Consider the following 20,923-nt stretch of genomic DNA (forward strand, 5'->3'; position numbering starts at 1 on the left):
CATGACAGATTATTTACAAACAAGCATAAGCAGTATAATCAAGAAAGTATAATTAGGAATAGCATTTGAAGAACATATAAACTTTTTAAAGGAATAAATATTTATTATTCCATTTATCATATTTTCATTACTCTTCTCTCCTGCCCCCCCCACCCTTTCCCCACTACATAATCTAAATAGAATGTCATTGTTTAAACAAAGAAAAGAAAAGAAGAAAAAAAAAAAAAATGTATCAAATCACTGACCTTACTTCTCTTTTTCAGAAAGAAACAAATTGAATAATAGCTTGTTATTAGTTCCTCAGATATTTTGACTGGTTATGAAACAAAACATTTCTTTGCACACAGAGAATAACTTTGATTAAATCTTTTTCAGAACATTTGTGGCTTTCTGGAAATGCAGGAACTATATTTAAAAAGATTAATAATGAAGTAAAATGATGAGAGAAAAAAAGAAAAAAAACATAGAACAAATCATTTGTTCTTTAGTCTCTTCTTCTTCTCTGAAGTCTTCCATGAAGTTTCAGTTGCCAGTCTCTTTAATGAAGGACTAGCCCATTCCATTTCCTCTATTTTATCCAAAATCTTATTTTTTTGATAAACAGTAAAGCAGAGTCTAAGTCATCAAAAATTTTAGGACCATCAGGAAGGAAGATTTTTAGCTTGGCAGGAAACAGAAGGTATGTTTTAAACTGTGCTTTTTTAAGCTCCCTTATTAGTGGCAGAAAAACTTTTCTTTTAGCTATTACCAAGGAAGAATAGTCATTGTCAAAAGCACAGTTGTCTCATTAATCTTAACAGGGGCTTTAGCCCAAGCAGATTTAAGAACCATCTCTTTATCAAAAGATGATAGAAATCTAACTATAACTGATCTAGGATAGTTTTTGTTAGAGTTAGTATTAGCTATAGATCTATGTGCTCTTTCGATACCAAAGAGAATGCTTCTGGTAAGTCTAAAGTTTTAGGGAGCCATGTTGTTAAAAAAAAGTAATATTGTTACCTTCAATATTTTCTGGCAGTCCAAAAATCCTAATGTTATTGCCTAGATCTATTTTCCAAGTCATCCAGCTTTGTTTGTAAATGTGTATTTTGTTTCAGCAGAAACTCAATGTTGATTTCCTCTTCTTGGATTCTATTTTCCATGTCATTCACAGCTTCTTCTATGCCTGTCATCTGGATCTTCTGTTGTTGCAGGTCTATATGTAACAAGTCTATTTGTTTTGTAGTTTTTTCTATGAAGGTATCAATTTTAGTATCCATTTTATCCATCTTAGCAGTAAGTTGCTGGATTATAGTTATCAGAGACTGAAGTTCTTTCTTGATGCTGGAGTCTTGAGAATTTGTCTTACTGGAACTCATTTCAGACTGATAAACTGACAGGAAAATTTCCAAAGTGATTTCTGACAGGAATATTGTTAAAATTTCTTTTCTTTTTTAGATATAGTTCAAGAACTATATAAAACAAACATATTTAGAAAGAAAATTACTTCAAAAATTATTTTTTAAGTAATTAACTCCTGTCAGTGTATTGAAATTGGTGGAGCTGAAGACATCTGCTGCTATCCTGTGTTCATCCTTCCTGTGTCATTAATTCTGATGACACCCCTCCCAGTCTTCTGAAGCCTCTCCATTACCACAATTCCCACAACATTTCTAACCTGTCCTCTTGAGTGGAAGACTTTGGATCCAAAGCCAAATGACTGTGCTGCATTGCCCTTCTATCTTGTCTCCTGGATACATGAGATGTCCAGCCTCCCACTTACCATCATGTCATCCTCTTCCAAGCTGCTTCCTGTCATTGAACCTACACCCAGTACCACAAGAAAAGTGCATAGAAAAAGACGACAAGGGTACAAAGTTCAAAACACTAATCGTTGAGCCCAACATGTCCAAAAGAACAAACTTTAACAGTTCAATAAAAATAAAACCCAGCAATAAAGTTTAGCACTAGACTATTGTCAGGTACTTTTGTCACAATAGACCATCAGAATTGTTGACACCGAATCAAATCACAGTCTATATAAAGCATTGTGTCCTATTACATGACCAGTTAATTAACAAGGATTAAATTAGATTAAGCATACAATAACAATAAAAACCTTAAAATGTTTCTTAAAAGCATAAAAATATATATTGTAGATTAAAAACTTGATCAAAAAAGTTCTCCTACCTAAAAACACTTTTACCTCAAACAAAATGCTATTCTGATTACTTGTTCTTAAATACCTAATTTACTTCATTTAATGTTAAATTTAAAAAAGGTAATTTTGACAAATGTATATGTTTTTCACTATAAATAAGGCAAAAACTTTAGTTAATTAACAAAGTTAAATTAGCATTAAAAAAAATTTCCCAAAACCTTTTTTAAACCTTTTTTTTTCCAAAAAAAAAACCGTTTTTTTTGGCCAAGTATCCAAATTTTAAAAAAAAAAGGGGAACCAAAGGGAAAAGAATGGAAAAAAAAAACTTAGAAAATGGGGGCTTTTTTTTAAACAAAAAACCCCAAAAATTTTAAAAAAAAACCATTTGGGAAAGAAAAAAAAAAAGAAAAGAAAAAAAAAAAAAAAAAAAAAAAAAAAAAAAAAAAAAAAAGGGGGGGGGGGGGGGGGGGGGGGGGGGGGGGGTTTTAAACCCTTTTGGGATTTTTTTTTAAAACAGTGGTCAACCCATCAATAATCGGAATAATACTAAACAGTCAAATTTTCAGAGGGGAAGGGGCCAGAACAGATGGAATCAGAGGAAGAGAATGAACAAATGGAAATAGTAGAAAATGTCTCTTCCTTGAATTTTCATGTTATTAAGAACACCCAAGGAGACTTTTCCATCTATAATTATTCTACTATGCCTGTTCCTACTGAATTAGCAGACTTATTAGCTAAAGGTCTCACATTTGTTCCCCTTAATAATTTGAATGTTACCAACTGTATTATTGATTTGAAATTATACGTTCGCAAATTAAATCTAGCGATGATCCTGGGGAACACTCTACTTGGTAATAACAATGAACATAGAGTTCCTAGTACTTTCAACCCACCCCTACATAGTAACTTATTGTTATTTGAAAAACTATGTGAATTGGATCTCAGGAACTTCCACTATAATAACAAATATAAAAGGAAGAGTAACCTGAACCCTGATGAATTGGACTGGTTAAATTTTTTACAGAACTTTAAGGTCCGGATAATGAAACCGGACAAAGGTGAGGGATTGGTCTTTATGGACCAGCTTGATTACATCAACAAGATAGAAGCTATGCTTTCATCTAATGCTTATGAGCAAGTTTCACTAAATGAATATAACCAAGCCTGTAAAAGGGTTAAAGGCTATATTAATGATTTATTTATAGAAGGGAGAATAGATCTAGACCAACTAAATTATTTAACTATACCATCACCGATTGTGCCCATTCTTTTTGGAATACCAAAAATTCATAAGAATCTGGCAAATCCACCCTTTAGACCAATAGTAAGTGGAAAAAACAGCATGACTTATGCTTGTGCCAAAATGGTGGACAAACTTTTGAATAAATATGTCCAACTCGAACCTACCATTTGTAAAGATTCATGGTCATTTTTGGGTAAGATTAACAAATTGCCTTTTAATAAAAACATGAATTTATTAACTATAGACGTAAAAGATCTTTATACGTCAATTCCACAAGATTTGGGCATAGAATGGGTGACATTAAACTTGAAAAAAATGAATGCATTAGGTTCTGAGATCTGGCTTATTGAAGAACTATTAACAATAGTCTTGGCTCATAATTTTATAGTATTCAATGATAAATTTTACCACCAAAAGAAAGGGGTAGCCATGGGCTCCCCTTGTGGTTCCAGCTTTGCATATCTGGTCATGAGTTTTTGGGAAAAGGAATATGCTCTAGCTGAAACTGAAATTACCTCCAAAATAAAGTTTTATACGAGGTATTTGGATGATATTTTCATCCTTTTGGAAGGTTCGGTCCAACAAGCAACACAATTGGTCGATTATTTTAATTCGACTACTAATTTTTTGGAGTTTACATTTAACTTTAGTGTAAAAGAAATAGCTTATCTTGATGTATATCTCATCAAGAATGTACCACTGGGTAGGTTTGAATCTAGAATATTTAGGAAAGCTTCATATTCAAATACTTTCCTGCACTTTACTAGTGCACATCCTACCTATCAAAAGAAATCAGTGGTCAAAAGTCAGGCTGTGAGAGCAGCTAGAATGATTAGTAACACTGAAGATTTTCTAGATGAGTGCAATAATTTAAAAAATATGTTTCTGAATAGAGCATACCCAAGTAATTTTATAGATAACATTATGGACGAGGTAATTGTTAAAAGGAATAATGGCTTCTATAAACCTATTCTACTGAGAGTAGAGCCTAGCATATCTCTTGTAATTAGTCCCGATCAGCTGAATTCTTTTAACATTAATCAGAACGTTACTGAATTACCTTTTGAATACAGCTTGACACTTACTTATTGCTCTGACTTCTCATTATTAAAAAACATTTTTTATAAAAATTGGAATATTTTGAAAGAAAATAAAGATTTGACAACGAAGTTAGGCCCTAAGCCCAAAATTACAGTAAGACATGACCAAAATTTTAAACAAATTTTAGATGCCATTAATAATAAACCAAGCCCGACTGTAAGCTTTAAGAACATGTCGGTGTGTGGCAATTGTCCTTATTGCAAATATATTATTGTGGGGAGTTCTGTGAAAATAAATGGGTTTGCCTTAAAAAGTAAATTTAAAAACAATTGTAATTCGAAGATGGTTGTATATGTGGCTATATGCCAGTTATGCCATTGTTTTTATGTGGGTAAAACCATTCGGAGACTTAGAGACAGAATATATGAGCATGTCTATAATATTAAAAAAGGTAATTTAGAAAATGCTCTTGCTAGGCATATTAATGAATTTCCAGGCCACAATTTCAAATTTTGGGTCTTGGATCAATTAATACCAAATATCAGAGGTGGACCTATTGAATTACAACTTGAACGGTTGGAATTAATATGGCAAATTAGATTGTTTTCGTATTGCCTGCCTGGCTTAAATGATATTTGTTCTATTATGCCTATTTTAAAGTTACGTAGCCTAACTAGATAATATCTAACTTTTCTTCTAATAAATATTCAAAGTTTGAATACATAATATGATTTTTTTTTAATAAAGATGTGGCCCATTATTAGGGATAGTAGATATAATATCGAATGAATTTTGGTTCCGAATACAATATAACATGGTTCATGTAATATAATTTTATTTAATATAATTCTAGCCATAAAGACCATAAAGATTATAACTAGTATGGCAGCCCCGAGCAGTGGAGATGTGGGTTGTATATATGAACACATATTTAAAATAATTTATTACCATGATACTGTTTATTTTTTTATTATTAGCATGGTTAAATATTTTACTATTTTTCTGATCCATTTTTTAATGAAATGAATGTAATTATTTATTTAATACATTTAAATAATTTTGGTATGACACATAATATTTTAAAATACGTAAATTAATTTTTATGATGCTGGTCTTTTAAATCTTCTAAGCATTTTAAATATAACAATCAGCATAATATCAGCTGACTTGTATAAAGCTATTTAAGGGTGTGTTTCTTTAATAGAAATTATTACTTTGCCAAAAGTGATTATATTTTTATATTGATGACATACCAGGACTGTATGGCAGCTTAGTGGTTAAGAACTCTGCTTTAAATGATGAAGGTTAGATCCTGATCTGCCATTACTCTAGTTTCCTCACAACTTCCAAAACATGCAAGCCATTTGGCTGACCTAAAATATCCATGCATATTACATTTATTCTTGACGTTGTATTCTGGGTCATTGATGTAAAAGGTCCATAATGAGTCACTTGCTTACCTGATAATTATAATGACTTCATGTTAGCTCATTTACTCCAATGGAGCTCAGGAAGTTTGCACTTTAACTTCTAATGGGCGGAGCCTAAACCTTTTGACAAAATTTATGTTCTCACATTTCAAACAAATGTTCATATCTCTGGAACCATAGGGATTATGACAGAAGTTTAAAATGCAAACTCTTCAGTACAAACTATTTTTGTAGTGGTATTATTCTTTAGGTTCTAGGTCTTAAACAGAATAAGTTACAGTAAACACAGTAACTATTACATTTGTAATATTTTGTAAACAGCTTACAATATCTCAGCAACTACTCCAGTTGCACACATACTGTCAGCAGCATTTTATTCATCTAGCTAAGAGCTTTCATATGAGACTAAGAAGTTCTGTCTGTGTTACTTGGTTGTTTAGATATTTAGAAAATTGTGAAAATTATAGCTATGTAAGTTAATATAATAAAAAACAACAGTTAATATCTATTTACCTGCACTGGGCAGAGGTCAAATATTAACGCAGTTGAGTTTGCTATTGTCTAAGCTTTAAGATGAAATCTTCTAAAACCTTGTGTATAGCATGTTTTTGGAATTACTGATGCAGATATGAACAAGCAATATTTGACTCCTAGAGGCATCAGCAGGAGTTAACTGCAGATGCACCTGGAGGTGTCACTCAGATGTAATGAGTTAACTGAAAACTGAGATGATAGTGAGTTAACTGAAAACTGAGATGATAGTGAATTAACATTGCCTAAACTCATCTAGCAAATGCAGGGAAAATATGCTGGGCTATTAATCCAGAAAAAATCTAAAAAAGGAATTGCAGTTTAATTTCTAGGCATGAATTGGAATGGATCTGTAAGAAAAATAGCAGAATCAACTGTAAAAGTATCCAAAACAAAGGTTAAGGCATTCTTGGCAATACTGGGATTTTGGTGGAGTTTTGTGTCCCATCTTGGACTGATATTGAGACCAGTGTATAATGTTGCTAGTAAGAACATAATTTGTTTGGGAACCACAACAGTAGACTGCTTGTAAAGAAGCAAAGAGGGCATTAGCATATAATTTAGAAATGACGGTGGTGCAGTGGTTAGCATTTCTGTCTCACAGCAAGAGGTTCTCCGGTTCAATTCTCGGCTGGGGTGCCTTCTGTGCGGAGTCTGCATGTCCTCCCTGTGGTCGCATGGGTTTCCTCCGGGTGCTCCGGTTTCCTCCCACATCCCAAAGACATACAGTAGGTGGATTGGACACTCTAAATTGGCCCTAGATGTGAGTGTGTGCATGTGTGTACCTTCTGTGGAAGGTTGGGCACCAGGCTGGCAACCCAACACCTTAAAAACTCTACTGACAATCATGAGTGGATAGATGATCCGCTGTGGCGACCCCTAACCGGGAAAAGCCGAAAGAAGAAGAAGACTGAAGAAATTCCAATCAGCCTTTCTATCTCTGTGATCGTGTGTGAAAGTGTTAAATTCTGAAAATTATATCAGCAATATTCACTTACCAAGGATACCTTAGGGTTTTGGATAGAGTGTTGTTGACGCTCAAGCACCATTACAGGCCTTAGAACACGTTTTAACGTGTTTGCAATGCCGTACGACAGTACTGTGAAAGTATTGCAAAACAGTAGTGACAGTTAAGGTAGGCTGTCTGAACTGCAGATAGCAGAGAGATTCAGCACTGACAGCCACATTAGTGGCCCAAGTTGCAACAGTTCAAAACATGAGATAGATTGTAACCGTAATGCGCAAATATCATGCTCAGCTTTTCGCAGATGAAGCAAGTATTCTCTGAATTGGTGGTAATTAAGGATCTTTATAAATTACTACTATTTGTGCCAATGCTGCAAAAAGCACGTCAAAAACAGCACCAACATTTGCAGATTTGACTGTAGAAAATGTGTGCTTGGTTTAATTATGGATCAGCAAGTATAATGTAAATATTAAACCAAATGGCTGCAGTGGCATTTTGATGAGAAACTGGAATAGTATGATGGTGGAAGTGAAGGGTCAAGCAGTCAAGCTGATTTAAATGGACTGAATCTAGCATTTAGTTTAAACATTGTCAGCATCAACCCCCCATTTTGTACACGGGGTCAGAGTTAAGATGGCAACTGCTGCCGTCTTTCATGATTCAGTACCACTCTTCTGCCTTTTTAGACACTCATGCCTGAATTAAGCAGGTCTTTCCTCACACAATCCAACCACCTTTTTACTGGATGCCCTTGTTTCCTTTTACTTTCTTCCTGTCTGCCCCATATCATCTTCACTTAACTTTTCTTCTGCTTTTCTGCATGTGTCTGAACCACTGTAATCCATTCTCTTTGCCTTTTTCTGCAATTGGAACTACTTTGGCCTCTGCCCTTGTGTCCTCATTTCTTCATCTGTCCCACAGTGTGCATCTTACCACCCATCTCAGGCCCTTAATCTCTGTCATCTCTAACTTCCTCAGTTGCTGTGGCTTTACTGCCCTGGCTTACTTGTCATACAGTAGCGCTGCTTGCATCACTGTTTTGCACACCTTACTTTTCAGCTTCTTTGGCATTCTACTATCATGTGGTACACCTGATTGGCTACAGCCCCTCTAACTTGATCTTTAACCTTCTCATTCAGACTTCCCTTCTCTTTAAGCACCCCTGCCAGATACTTGAAGCTGCTAACCTATTCCACTGTCTTCCCTTCCATCTCAGTTCTCAGCCTCTTCTGAACTCCAGCATTTGCTGCCATTACAGCTGTCTTATTTGTATTCAGCTTCATCCCATGTGCCTTCAGCTTTGTATTTCATTCTCCTATCCTTTTCCTGAAGTTCTTGCTGAAAATGCAACTGCAATGTCACATTGCATACAGCAACTTTGTTGCTGTCATCTTTGACCTGTTTACTAATATAGTCCATCACCAGTACGAACAGCTCAGAAATGAGCCTTGGTGTACACCCACTGGGAATTACATTGCAAAACCGAACACTATTTGTACTTGAGTCATTGGGTCCTTGTACATAGTTTGCACTAATTCTACCAGTGTTTCTGGGATTTAGAACCATCACAGGACTACCCAAATCAGCTTTCTTGGGACCTAGCCATATGCTTTTTCCAAGCCTAGGAATTGTTGGAGTTTTTTCATACTCCTAGCTTCTTCTCAACTCTGTGTCATTGCAAACATTGGGTCAGTTGTGCTGCATCCTGATCTGAATCTGAACCACTCATCTCCCATCTTACTTTCAACTTTTTTGCATATTCATTTGCCTGTCACCATCTCCAGAATATTCACACAGTGTGACAGGCGTTTGATACCTCTGTCCCACCCACAGTTATGAATGTCACCTTTGTTCTTGAACACTGACACTAGTTTGCTTATTCTCCAGTCATCTGAGATATGCCTCTCTCTCGACACTGCTAGGAGTACTCTTAGGAGCAATTTTTTTCCCTAACTCACCCACCATCTTTATCATATCTTCTGCGACCTCATTTGAGCCTGCTGCTTTCCCTGTCTTCATTTTCCTTAGTGCTGTTTTTACTTCTATGGTCGACTGCTCCTTTTCTGTCATTATAGGTTGTCTCTGGGGCAGTAAAGCATCTGTGAGTTTTTCTTCATTTAGAAGCTGCTAGAAGTACTCCTTCCATCTGTCTTTGATGTCCTGTGAACTAGCGATCAGGTTGATGCTGGCATCCATTATGAAGAGTGCTTGACTATCTTTGTCTTTCTCCCTTGCTTTGCAGCCTAATATAGTTTCTTTCTACCGACTTTCCAGAAGCTGGTTGAGTGCCTCTGATGCCTTGTTCTTTGCTATTGCAACTTCTTTCTTTGGATCTTTGTTAGCTAACCAGCGATCCTTCCCAACCACTAACGTCTTTTATATCTTCCATTTTTTCCAGCACTCCTCCTTTCTTTTTTTGACTTTCTGGACTTCTAAATTTCACCAGCAGCTTTCCCTGTGTGCCACCTTTGCATATGTGCTCATCTGCATGCCTGTTCTGTAGCCCTCACACATGCTGATTTGAGACACTGCTATTCTTTTTCAACTCCACCTATTTCCTCCCCTTCTTGAGGTGCTAGAGCACTGAGTAGTTCCTTGAGTTGTTGTGCTTTCTCTTCATTCAACTTCCAGGTTTTCAGCCTGGTCTTTGTTGACCTTAGAGCCTTCTCTGACCACTGCTTTTAGCTGATTGTGGCAACCAGTGTTTTATGCTGTGGGACAACTATCTCACTGGGGATGAGTTTGCAATCGCAGATTCTACCCCAGTACCTTTTCCTTACTAGGAGAAAGTCTACCTCAATTGAATGTTGACCACTCTTGTATTTGTTCTTCTGACTGCCTCTATTTCTAAACATTGTGTTGGCTACTATCAAGCCATTTGTCAGACAGAAGTCTAGAATGGCCTTTCTTTCTTTATTCCTGTTGCCCCACCCATGTGGAACCAGGCAGTCCTAAAATCATATTTTCTCTGTCCTAATATGTCCATTAAGTCACCCATTATTAACACCAGTTAATAATTTCCTGCTTTATCCAGTAGATCCTGCAACTGCTGTCTGAATGCACTCTTTTCCTCACTGTGACAACCATGCTGTGGGGTGTTGGCTGAGTTTATGAATACTATTCTGTCATTAGGCTGTAGTCTGATTGCTATGAGTCTGTGTCATTAATTCTGATGACTCCCCTCCCAGTCTTCTGAAGCCTCTCCATTACCACAATTCCCACACCATTTCTAACCTGTCCTCTTGAGTGGAAGATTTTGGATCCAAAGCCAAATGACTGTGCTGCATTGCCCTTCTATCTTGTCTCCTGGATACATGAGATGTCCAGCCTCCCACTTACCATCATGCCATCCTCTTCCAAGCTGCTTCCTGTCATTGAACCTACACCCAGTACCACAAGAAAAGTGCATAGAAAAAGACGACAAGGGTACAAAGTTCAAAACACTAATCGTTGAGCCCAACATGTCCAAAAGAACAAACTTTAACAGTTCAATAAAAATAAAACCCAGCAATAAAGTTTAGCACTAGACTATTGTCAGGTACTTTTGTCACAATAGACCATCAGAATTGTTGACACCGAATCAAATCACAGTCTATATAAAGCATTGTGTCCTATTACATGACCAATTAATTAACAAGGATTAAATTAGATTAAGCATACAATAACAATAAAAACCTTAAAATGTTTCTTAAAAGCATAAAAAAAATATATATTGTAGATTAAAAACTTGATCAAAAAAGTTCTCCTACCTAAAAACACTTTTACCTCAAACAAAATGCTATTCTGATTACTTGTTCTTAAATACCTAATTTACTTCATTTAATGTTACATTTAAAAAAGGTAATTTTGACAAATGTATATGTTTTTCACTATAAATAAGGCAAAAACTATAACTATAAAATCGTAGTTTTGCTGATTGCAACTTTAAAACAGGTAAAATACTAACATTGTCATTTAATTTGGATATTTTATTGCATTTAGTTTGTTGCACATCAGTACATGATGTGCCAGAGTGGACTCCCAAGCACCACCCCTGCAACTAATAAGAAACCTTCTCAAGTGTACCAAACTAGAATTTCTTAAATATTAGACAATCCTGAGTGTGTGTATAAAGCACATTTATCATATTACTTGGATATTCTTTAACCCCTGTTAATCTGCCTTCCTTGAAGGAACCTTTAGCGACCTTTGACAAGAAGCTGCAGAAACTGAGGGAGGTGGCAACTGGATATAGCTTTCCTTGAATAGAGCCTAAATATGAAAGAATTTGTATGGGATTGCGGTACAACAGATTCCCTAATGGGATCTGTTCGGATTTCACTTTTTATCAGGAAGTTTCTGACTTATTTAATTAACGGAGTTTAGAGTTAGTTTCTCTTATTATTAAGCACAGCAGACTGTTGGTTGACAAATTAATACATGAACTTAATGATATAAATATATTTGATAGTTACAAAAACAAACACCAATTAGTTTTTGATAGTGTTGAAAAATAAGTTACTATAGTGAAAGAGAATGGATAAAAAAACTTTCTAGAGATGGCAGAGCCTATAAAATACCTACTTTTTCTTTCAAGGATAAAATAGATGTGGATTATCATGACAAAACAGAGTTGACTCTAGTTTACATCAAGAACATTTTGATTCTGATGTAGGTAGTGGAGATGGGGATGTTACAGCGAATGTCCCGAGTCCTTCTGACCCCTAAGAATTTCCACACATTCGTTGTGCCAAGAGGTTGGCAAAAAAAAACAGACATGTAGGGGGAGTCAAATTCGATTTCCCTCGTGCATAGTCATATTACCAACCTTTCAACGGGGCGAGAAAAGGAAAGTACAAAAATCATGGTTGAGGAACCAAAAGGGGGGGCCCGCAAGGTTCCAAACTACCATAACCACCACTACTCACATCATTTGATTCTATAGTACTGATGACATGATTTCTGTTGAATATGATGGTGTTTTACTAAAATATAAGGGTTGCAGTGTTTTCAACTATAGTGCTTTATATGTTGACAAATGTTTCTTTTCATTGATCTCCAAAGAATTACTTTTATTCCCAGTAAGTTTTTTGACATGGCAAATTCTAGTTTAGAACTGAAACTCTTTAGCAGAAAATTGAATTTGGCATATTTTTTCCACAGCCGAAATAGTATACCTACAAAATCAACAGATATGTAGTAAAACAGAGTAGTATTTTTAATCCAGCACCACATCCTACTATTTCTGTTTTTGAGAAGCTGTGCGAGAATAATTTGTATAATCTGTCCTCCCGTAGATCTAAAGACTTAAAGCCTAATTTGTCAGGGAAAGAAAGAGCATTACTTAATGATTTGTTGGCTAACAGAGACATTAGGATCATGAAGCCTGATAAAGGGGGAAGGATGGTTTTGTTTGATCACATAGACTACTTTTCTCAAATGTTTAATGTTTTGCAAAACACTGTGAATTCAGTTTCTTCTAGGAAAGAGCTCAATGTAGCAGTTAGGAACACTTGATTGTGGTGTCATTACTCCCAACTTGCATTAGTCTTTGAAGAGTACCAGGTTCCCAATTATCCCAACTACATTTGGTATTCCTGAAGTCCACAAAAATATTATACAGCCTCCATTGAGATCGATTGTGGTGGCTCAAGGTTCAGTTACCCATGCCTTGGCTGTATATGTGGACAAAATGCTTAAGTGTTATCTGGCTTTTATTCAGCATATTATTAAGGATATTGGGATATTTTTAGGTAGTATTAAAAATGAATTGTTTGATCCCCATTTAATTTTTCTTATCGATGTTGTTGACCTCTTTATGTATATTCCCCAGTTTGATGGAATGGAACTGTTTGAGAATGCATTACAAGACTGTTCTTATTTGTTATCCATGGAGGTTCAGTTTTTATCAAGTTGCATGGATATTATTCTCACTAATAATTTTTTGTACTTTGAAGGTGAGATATACAAACAAGTAAGTGGGGTAGCGGGTCTATATTAGATAATCAAACTTTCAAAAGTTTGACTGTCATATGGTTGACACCATATGATCGAACTTTTAGTTTGAATATCTAATAAAAAAAATAATAAACTACACAAATAACCTACCTAAACATTGTAAGCAGGGGGGCAAGCTCCCCTGCACCCCCCCACACCCTCGCTGTTTAAATATACCAACTCCGAGATCGTACTACAGTGCAGAAAAGGGAAGTCTTCCCATTCCGCACTGCACGGAGATCTCCGTTAAAACTTTCGCACTTTCGGAAATTCAGTCATATGGTTTTGACCATATGACAGTTGAACTTTTGAAAATTCGATCATTTAATATAGACCCTGGGGTAGCAATGGGTGTGGCATGTACACCCACCTTTGCTAACAAGGTCATGTTAGCTTGGGAAAGGGAATATGTTTTTAAATCCCACTTCTTTTCCCACTGCAAGTTTTACCACCTCAGGTTTGTTGGTGTGTTGTGGGTTGGAGAGCGTGACATAATAGACTTCATTGAGTATTTGAACAATACTAGATTTTTGAGGTTTAGCTTTCAATATAGTTATGATCATATGTGATCATATTAACTGCTTGGATACAAACACTTATATCTGGTAACAATCTTGAATCTACCACTTACAGGAAAACCACTTTTTTCAAATGATTACTTGCATTTTTATAATTTTCATCTAGTTGTAGACAAAAAGAGTTTGATTAAAAAACAGTTAGTCAGCCCAGCAAGAATGGTTTCCAGTGAGGCAGTGTTTGAACACGAGAAACGCATTTAATTGATATGTTCTTAGAAAGAGATTACCAGAGGATTTTTATAGATCAGGTTAACCAGGAGGTTTGTGCGAATTAGGGTGTCAAGTATAAAACCTTGTTGGGACAGGGTTTGAGTTGCTCGCAGATCTCTGTCTGGAATGTTAGTAGCGACTGTGACAATAATCTTTGTCGGGCTTTAGTCCTCCAGTGTAGCAATTGTTCTAATCAAGTAAAAAGTATAATTTAGAAGTATTGGTTACTGTTCAGAAACAATGAACAACTTTGCCGAATTGTAGGTGAGCATCCCTACTTTGTGTTTAAAGTGCCAGCTAATTTAAAAAACAATCTTGAACGAGTAAAACCAGTTAGTAAATCAGTAAGGTCAAGGGGATTACCAAACATGGTATGTGTAGCCAGTGTAATTTTATATGCACTTGCACTACCATTAGTCCTGGAAAATGTGTTTAAAAGCAAGGTTTTGTTGTAGGCAAGAAATTACACCTCCCCGGGAAAAGTGCATATGGCCAAGTGTGATACATGTCTCGCATTTTACATGGGCAAGACCAAGAGACCCCTACTACATTTTAAAAAGTAATATGAAAAAATGCACTTTATAGCCACATTCAAGATTGTCTAGTATTTAAGAAATTTGAGTTTGGTATACTTGAGAGGGTTTCTTACCAATACTTTTACAGTTGGCACAGTTGAGTCAACTTAATATTGTGATCAGCAACTTTGATTTTATGATTTTACAGTTTTGTTTATTTATAGGTTTATGGGTGTTTACTAGGCTAATGATCACAAGGGCCTTTTTAAGCCTTGCCATGTATTCTAAATCTCTGACAAGTTCTCTGGTACTTTGAAAAAGTGTGTAAGCAGGAGCTTGGAAAAACATTGGCCAACAGGTTTGTTTTGAACCATTTCCATTACCTATTAGCAATGAGATGGCAATCATCAAAGGGATTTTCAAGTTACAGATAATTGGAGGATTATTTGGATGGGCAATCAGAGACCTAGTCTAAAATCTTAGGTACTAGCCCTGTTTATATCACAGGCAAGGTTTAAGTCTTCAGAATATAATTATGGTGCTGTTTGTTGAGTGGAAACAATCTGCAAACACATTCATCATAAGTGGTTCAGGTACATAGCTCTTCCTCAATAGCCAGTAAACAGTGCAGGTTTGTTAGTGGCACATCTACTGTTTTTAAGGAACATTTAAGTTGTTGGAATTCGGTTAATACAAAGTGGACATTTTACTTGTAAACAAACAATATAGTTTATGTGGCACAGTGTGCCTCATGTGATCATTTTACATAGGCAAAACTATAAGAAACTTGAATGGTCAAAGGCTAGATTAGTCTATGAGCATAATTCAGCTATAAAGAAAAAGGAGATTTAACAAATGCTCTAGCCAAACATTCCATAAACTGTATTTCATTTTGGCAAAAGTTTGTCTTTTGACACCAGTGTTAGCCCTTCCTGGAGAAAGTGGATGACAGTTTGGGATTTAGTGGTGATTTTAATTTGCAATAATCTGCAAATGTAGTCAGAGAGACCATTGACATTGACCTTGACTTAGTAAATGCCAAATAAAGCTGAGAGCAGATGAGTGACTCCAGGACTGGCCTCTTTGAATGATGTCAGTTCTAACTTCCTAGGTATCCTGTCTGTGAGCCAGTTGGCTATCCACTGGGTGATATATGGGTTTGTACTTAACCTCTTGAGTTTGTCAACAATGCCTGAATGTGGTAGGCACTGTGAACCATTTTGCCTTCATCCATTGCTATATGATATACACATACAAGTTCACAATTTTAAATAACATGATCTTTTTATATATAAAACTGGGTTGGGTCCAGTGTATTGGTTATATCTCATGATATGTGGTCAATTTCATGATATAAAACCATGGCTTTGCAGCTAAGACTACTGAGACTTATGGGTCTGTAGATGGCGCACCTTTGTGCAGAGGAGACCATATACATTTGCCATAATTAGCTTTTTTTTAAGTTTAACATTAAATCAAGGGAATTAGGTATTTATGAACAAGTAAGCAGAATAACATTTTGTTTGAGGTAAAAGTATTGTTAGGTAGAATATGTTTTATCAGTTTTTTAAGTGTGTGTGACTGATTTATTCATATATATATATATATATATATATATATATATATATATATATATATGAATATATATAGATATAGTTTACATGCATTTATGAAATATTTTAAGGTTTTTGTTGTTTATTGTACATTTGATCCAGTTTAATCCTTGTTAATTTAGTCATGTGATAGCATGGAATGCTTTTTATATACTGATTTGATTTGTGTCAGTTGTTCTGATGGCCTGCAGTGACTAAAGTACCTAATAATAGTCTGGTGCTAAACTTTATTGTTGGGTTTTATTTTTATTGAGCTATTAAATTTGTTCTTTTGGACACTGTCTCAACGATTAGTGTTTTGAACCTTGTACCCTTGTTATTTTTTTATGCACTTTTCTTGTGGTTTTTAGTATTTTTTGAGTGTGTTTGCAACATTCTTGTGTTTTAACCTACACTGAGTGTACCACTTCTTAGTTCATGTTTAGCAGGTTGATGGTTTTACATCCCAGTTTTGCTCAGCAGAGCTATCCCAGCTACCCAGGCTGGACAACTGGGCACTGGACATCCAGTAGCTTATTGACCCAAGGCTGCTGGGCTCTATGGCAGGCACATATACCCTTCCCACTGTTAGCATGGTTAACTGGGATAGGTCAGGGTAGGCCTGGTCCTCAACCCACATAGCACAGACAAATACCCATTCCCATTTGGTGACAGTAGTCAGCATGACCAAATCATCTAGAGCCATATTTTACACTGTCGAATGACTAGCCCTGCCACAGTGTAAAATGTAGGTTAAACATCATATATTTATTTTACTAGGCAAAATGTAATGGACTGACTAAGTATGGTTTGGTAAATATTCTGAGTTACTGATGGTACAGCCCACTAAAAAGACAAACAAGGCTGTAATATTAAAAGGACTTAACTGCAGACTTCCAGGATGGCTTCACTCTGATCATCAGATAACTTCAGCTCTCCCAGTGTGAAAAGAGAAACTGAGGAAAAAGTGCATTTGAAACTGTTTTTGGGTAGAGTTAAGTTACTTGCTAGTTAGTACACTGCCGGGATGGTAACAAGGAAGAAATTTATAGAAACTGAAAGAAAATCATTTAGAAAAGGTAGATAGAGCAAACTACTCTCTGGGAAGGATTATGCACCTGTTGAGCAAAATCAGTTCAAGCTTCAGCTTTGGTTCAAGAGATGGCTACCATTAATTAAGAGGGAAAATTTATCAAATGTACTTAGAGGTGATTAAAATAAATTAAATATTGAAGGAATACATCAACTCAGATAAAAGGTTGGACAAATGTTAAACTGTTCAAATGAATTGATAAAAATGCAAAAATCAGATGCTGAAATGAAGAAAAAGCTGGCTGAGTATGAGGCTTCTCAAGAAGAGCTGTTTCAAAAAACAGTAGCATTAGAAGACTGAACACACCGAGAAAACCAGAGATTTTCTGCTGTAGCAGAGAAACCTGAAGGAACATACTGTATTAAATTTATGAAAGCACAAACAAACAACATGACTGGTGTTTCAGTACAGGATTTATGTTAATTGAAAGGGCACATTGAGTGTACATTCCACACCTGGCCATAAGAAAGCAGCTAAGGCCTACATTACTAAAGATGCAGTCTGACTGGGAGAAGGAGATGATACTGACAAAAATATGGCAGAAGGGAAAATACTAAAAATTTGAGACAGCAGAGTGTTTATGAAAAACGATTATTCATTGTACACCAGGCAGAAGATAGGCATATTTTTCCCAGCAATCAGAGATTTTTTTTTGAAACAAGAAACATCTTTGCTTATGTCACATGTGATAATTTAATAATCATATATGTATATAAAGAAAACAAACCATATTGACATAATCTTAGTTGCAAGCATTATACATCACAAACAATATTGACATAATTTTAGTTGCAAACATTATACATCAGTTATAATCTACCCAGTCATTGTCAGTCGAATATTGCATAGCTCATACAAATCTTGCCTTCTTTTAAACATGATTCCTCCCCTGTATGTATTGCTTAACACAAGTCCCATTTTTTCTATGTAATTTGTTCCTACCCTTTTCTAAAGATCCCAGTTCTAGTTGTTTTATCTCTGTTACTATATTCACTACTACTACTACTACTACGGTTGGCTTAGACTTTGATTTCCATTTTCTAGTAATTGCTTAGAGCCACCATAATTAGACTCAGCAAGGCCATGCTATGTCAAGGCAATTCTTATTCTGTCTCATAGCTCAGAAAAATAATTTCCCTAGATAGACCAGTCTGCTCACCCAGTATCTCTGATAGAGTAGTCTGAAAGGAATCTTTAAAGTCTGCCAACTCATTACACTCCTAGAAAATATGTTGCCAGTTACCTCTTTCTTCCCTATCACACCTCCAACATTTGCTGTCTATTTAAGAAAAAATTATCAGGAGTCTACTTGGATTTTAAAAATACCTGTGTAAACATTTCCAAGCAAAAATCATAAATCTTCTAGACTTTGTTGCATATCTCAATCGGAATGTTGAGAGGCAGGTGTGGGATTCAAGCTGCTGTATCCAGCTATCTTCAGAGTATTTTTCCTAGAGGATCAAAAACATTTTTGATGCAGAACAGGCTAAGGAGGAAATACTTTTATACAACAAATAGTGAGCCAGGGAGCAGAAGAGGACTCTGCTTCTCATTCTTCTGACAGTCAGGTTCATAGAGGGTCTTTGCCAGTGAAACTTATTCCCATGATCAAAAGGAAAATGTTTGAGAGACAGAAAAAGCACAGGAGTTGATCTTGGACTTGAACCAGAGTCTGGTGTTGACAGATGGAGATGAACAGCAAAAAGACCAGCAACACTGAAATTAGTGAATAAATGGGAGATTGTAACGCATGAGTCCCATTTGTGAAATATGGCTTTGCAAGAAAAAGTGGTTGAAAAAGCCTGGACTTTTGTTGTCTAAACGTGTGGGTGGACTGTAAAGCATATACCCCTACCTTATAGGTTCATAGGTAGGTACTAGGCTATTGGCCCTAGGGCCTATATAAGCCTAGCCAAAGGTACCCTGGCTTTCGCCACCCAAGAAAATTATTTTCCTGTGCCACTGTCGAGCAGAGCCACAGAAGTGATCCCCGGGGTGAATTTCCTATCTCCCATCCAATCATCAAGATTTTTCTTGAACAGTGCTAATGAAGAGCTTTGTTTGATATAGATAGGTAGTTTGTTCCAGAGTATGGGAAGTCTCTGGGACAGGAATCTATCCCTCCAGCATGTTCTGTTTATTGTGGTGATGAGGTTTAGGTCCCTAGAGTGTGTAGCTCATAGGGATTGTGATTTCTTTAAGTGGAGCATGTCTAAAAGCTCTGGGTTTGACATAGCTTTGTGTGTTAGGCAGAGATCACCTCTGAGTAGGCGATATGCAACGGAGTAAAGCTGCAGATTTTTGAGACGGTTTGCATAGGGCATCTCTTTGAGGCTGGTAATCCTCTTTGCGAGGTATTTCTGTGGCCTTTCCAGTTGTTGTAGCTGTCTTGTGAGGTACATACCAAAAGGGACATTGTACTCTGTAATGGGTCTAATGAGTGACGAGTAGAGGGGAACAATGACCTCTTTTTTCCTGGGTGAGAAACCTTTTGTGATGAGGTGTGCCACATTGAAGGATTTCCTGACTACTGTGGTGATGTGATTATCAAAGGAGAGACTACTGTCCACCTGTATCCCTAGGTCTCTTATCACACGTTCGGTGTTAACCACCTATGTGGTAGCTCATGGGTACTGAGTTTTTACCAAAAGGAATGACAATGCACTTTTTGGCATTGAGCTTGAGGCCATGGCTTTGACACCAGGCATCTGTCTCAGCAAGGCCCTTTTGCAGGATGTCCACATCTTTTGGAGTTTTGATTATGGCTCCTAGTTTGTAGTCATCTGCAAACTTTGTTAGCCAAAGACCTTCTGTGTTGGCCTGTACTTCAGAGAAGTAGATACCAAACAGGAGAGGACCCAGGATTGAACCATGTGGTACTGCACTTGTCACTGGTCTGAAACTGGATTTGGAGTCTGCTACTTTCACAGTGTGGGTTCTGTCAGTGAGCCAGTTGGCAACCCATATCTTAATTCTACATATATATGTCATTTGTGACACTAAAATGGGAAAAACAGTAACTTGCGAATATAACATTTTTTTCTTAGTATTTAAATAAAACATTTCATAACATAAATTGCATGTTATGTATAGTAAAGCACTTTTTATATAGTGAGTTGTCAGCTGTATTTTAGATAAGGAGGAAGACTTTTCAGTGACTGTTGTATGTATTAAGGATATAAAAATAAAAAAGTGCCTACTTAGTTATAAGAAATGTAGGCTTTACGGTATAACATGAGAAGAAAAGTGGACAAAAGCAAGTCTGATGTTAATATGCTGTGATCTTGGGCTGCTGGGGTGGGGTGTAAAATTGCACTGGTTATATGTAGAATTAAGATATTTTCTCTTAATGTTACAACGGGTTAATGTGTAGATTAATACCCTTACTTAAGTGGTAAACAGCTATTTTTTGGTAAGCAAGTAAGCTTTACAAATAAGGCAAAATGATTAACGCCATGAAAAACGCTAAATTTCTTAAATCTGCAAAGATGATAGCTTGATGTGAAGTTCTCTCTCGCCGTTCATTCTTATAGATGGGTTCAGAGCCGATCTACTACAAAGCTCGAGGTCTTCAGACAGCTCGAGGCCAAGTCCCTATCCCATGATG

General features: G+C 36.2%; 1 protein-coding gene across 1 annotated transcript in view; it reads left to right on the forward strand.

Annotated features, from left to right (window-relative positions):
• Window positions 1-20,923, forward strand: part of TBC1D15 (TBC1 domain family member 15) — a 2,197,436-nt gene that overhangs the window by 865,446 nt on the left and 1,311,067 nt on the right. The window contains exon 9 of the mRNA XM_044057253.1: window positions 13,054-13,305. Coding sequence (XP_043913188.1) covers window positions 13,054-13,305 — 252 coding nt within the window. The remainder of the gene's footprint in view (window positions 1-13,053; window positions 13,306-20,923) is intronic.

This window comes from Protopterus annectens, chromosome 15.part0 (genome assembly GCF_019279795.1).
Source record: "Protopterus annectens isolate FY-2018-M chromosome 15.part0, PAN1.0, whole genome shotgun sequence".
NCBI lineage: Eukaryota > Metazoa > Chordata > Ceratodontiformes > Protopteridae > Protopterus > Protopterus annectens.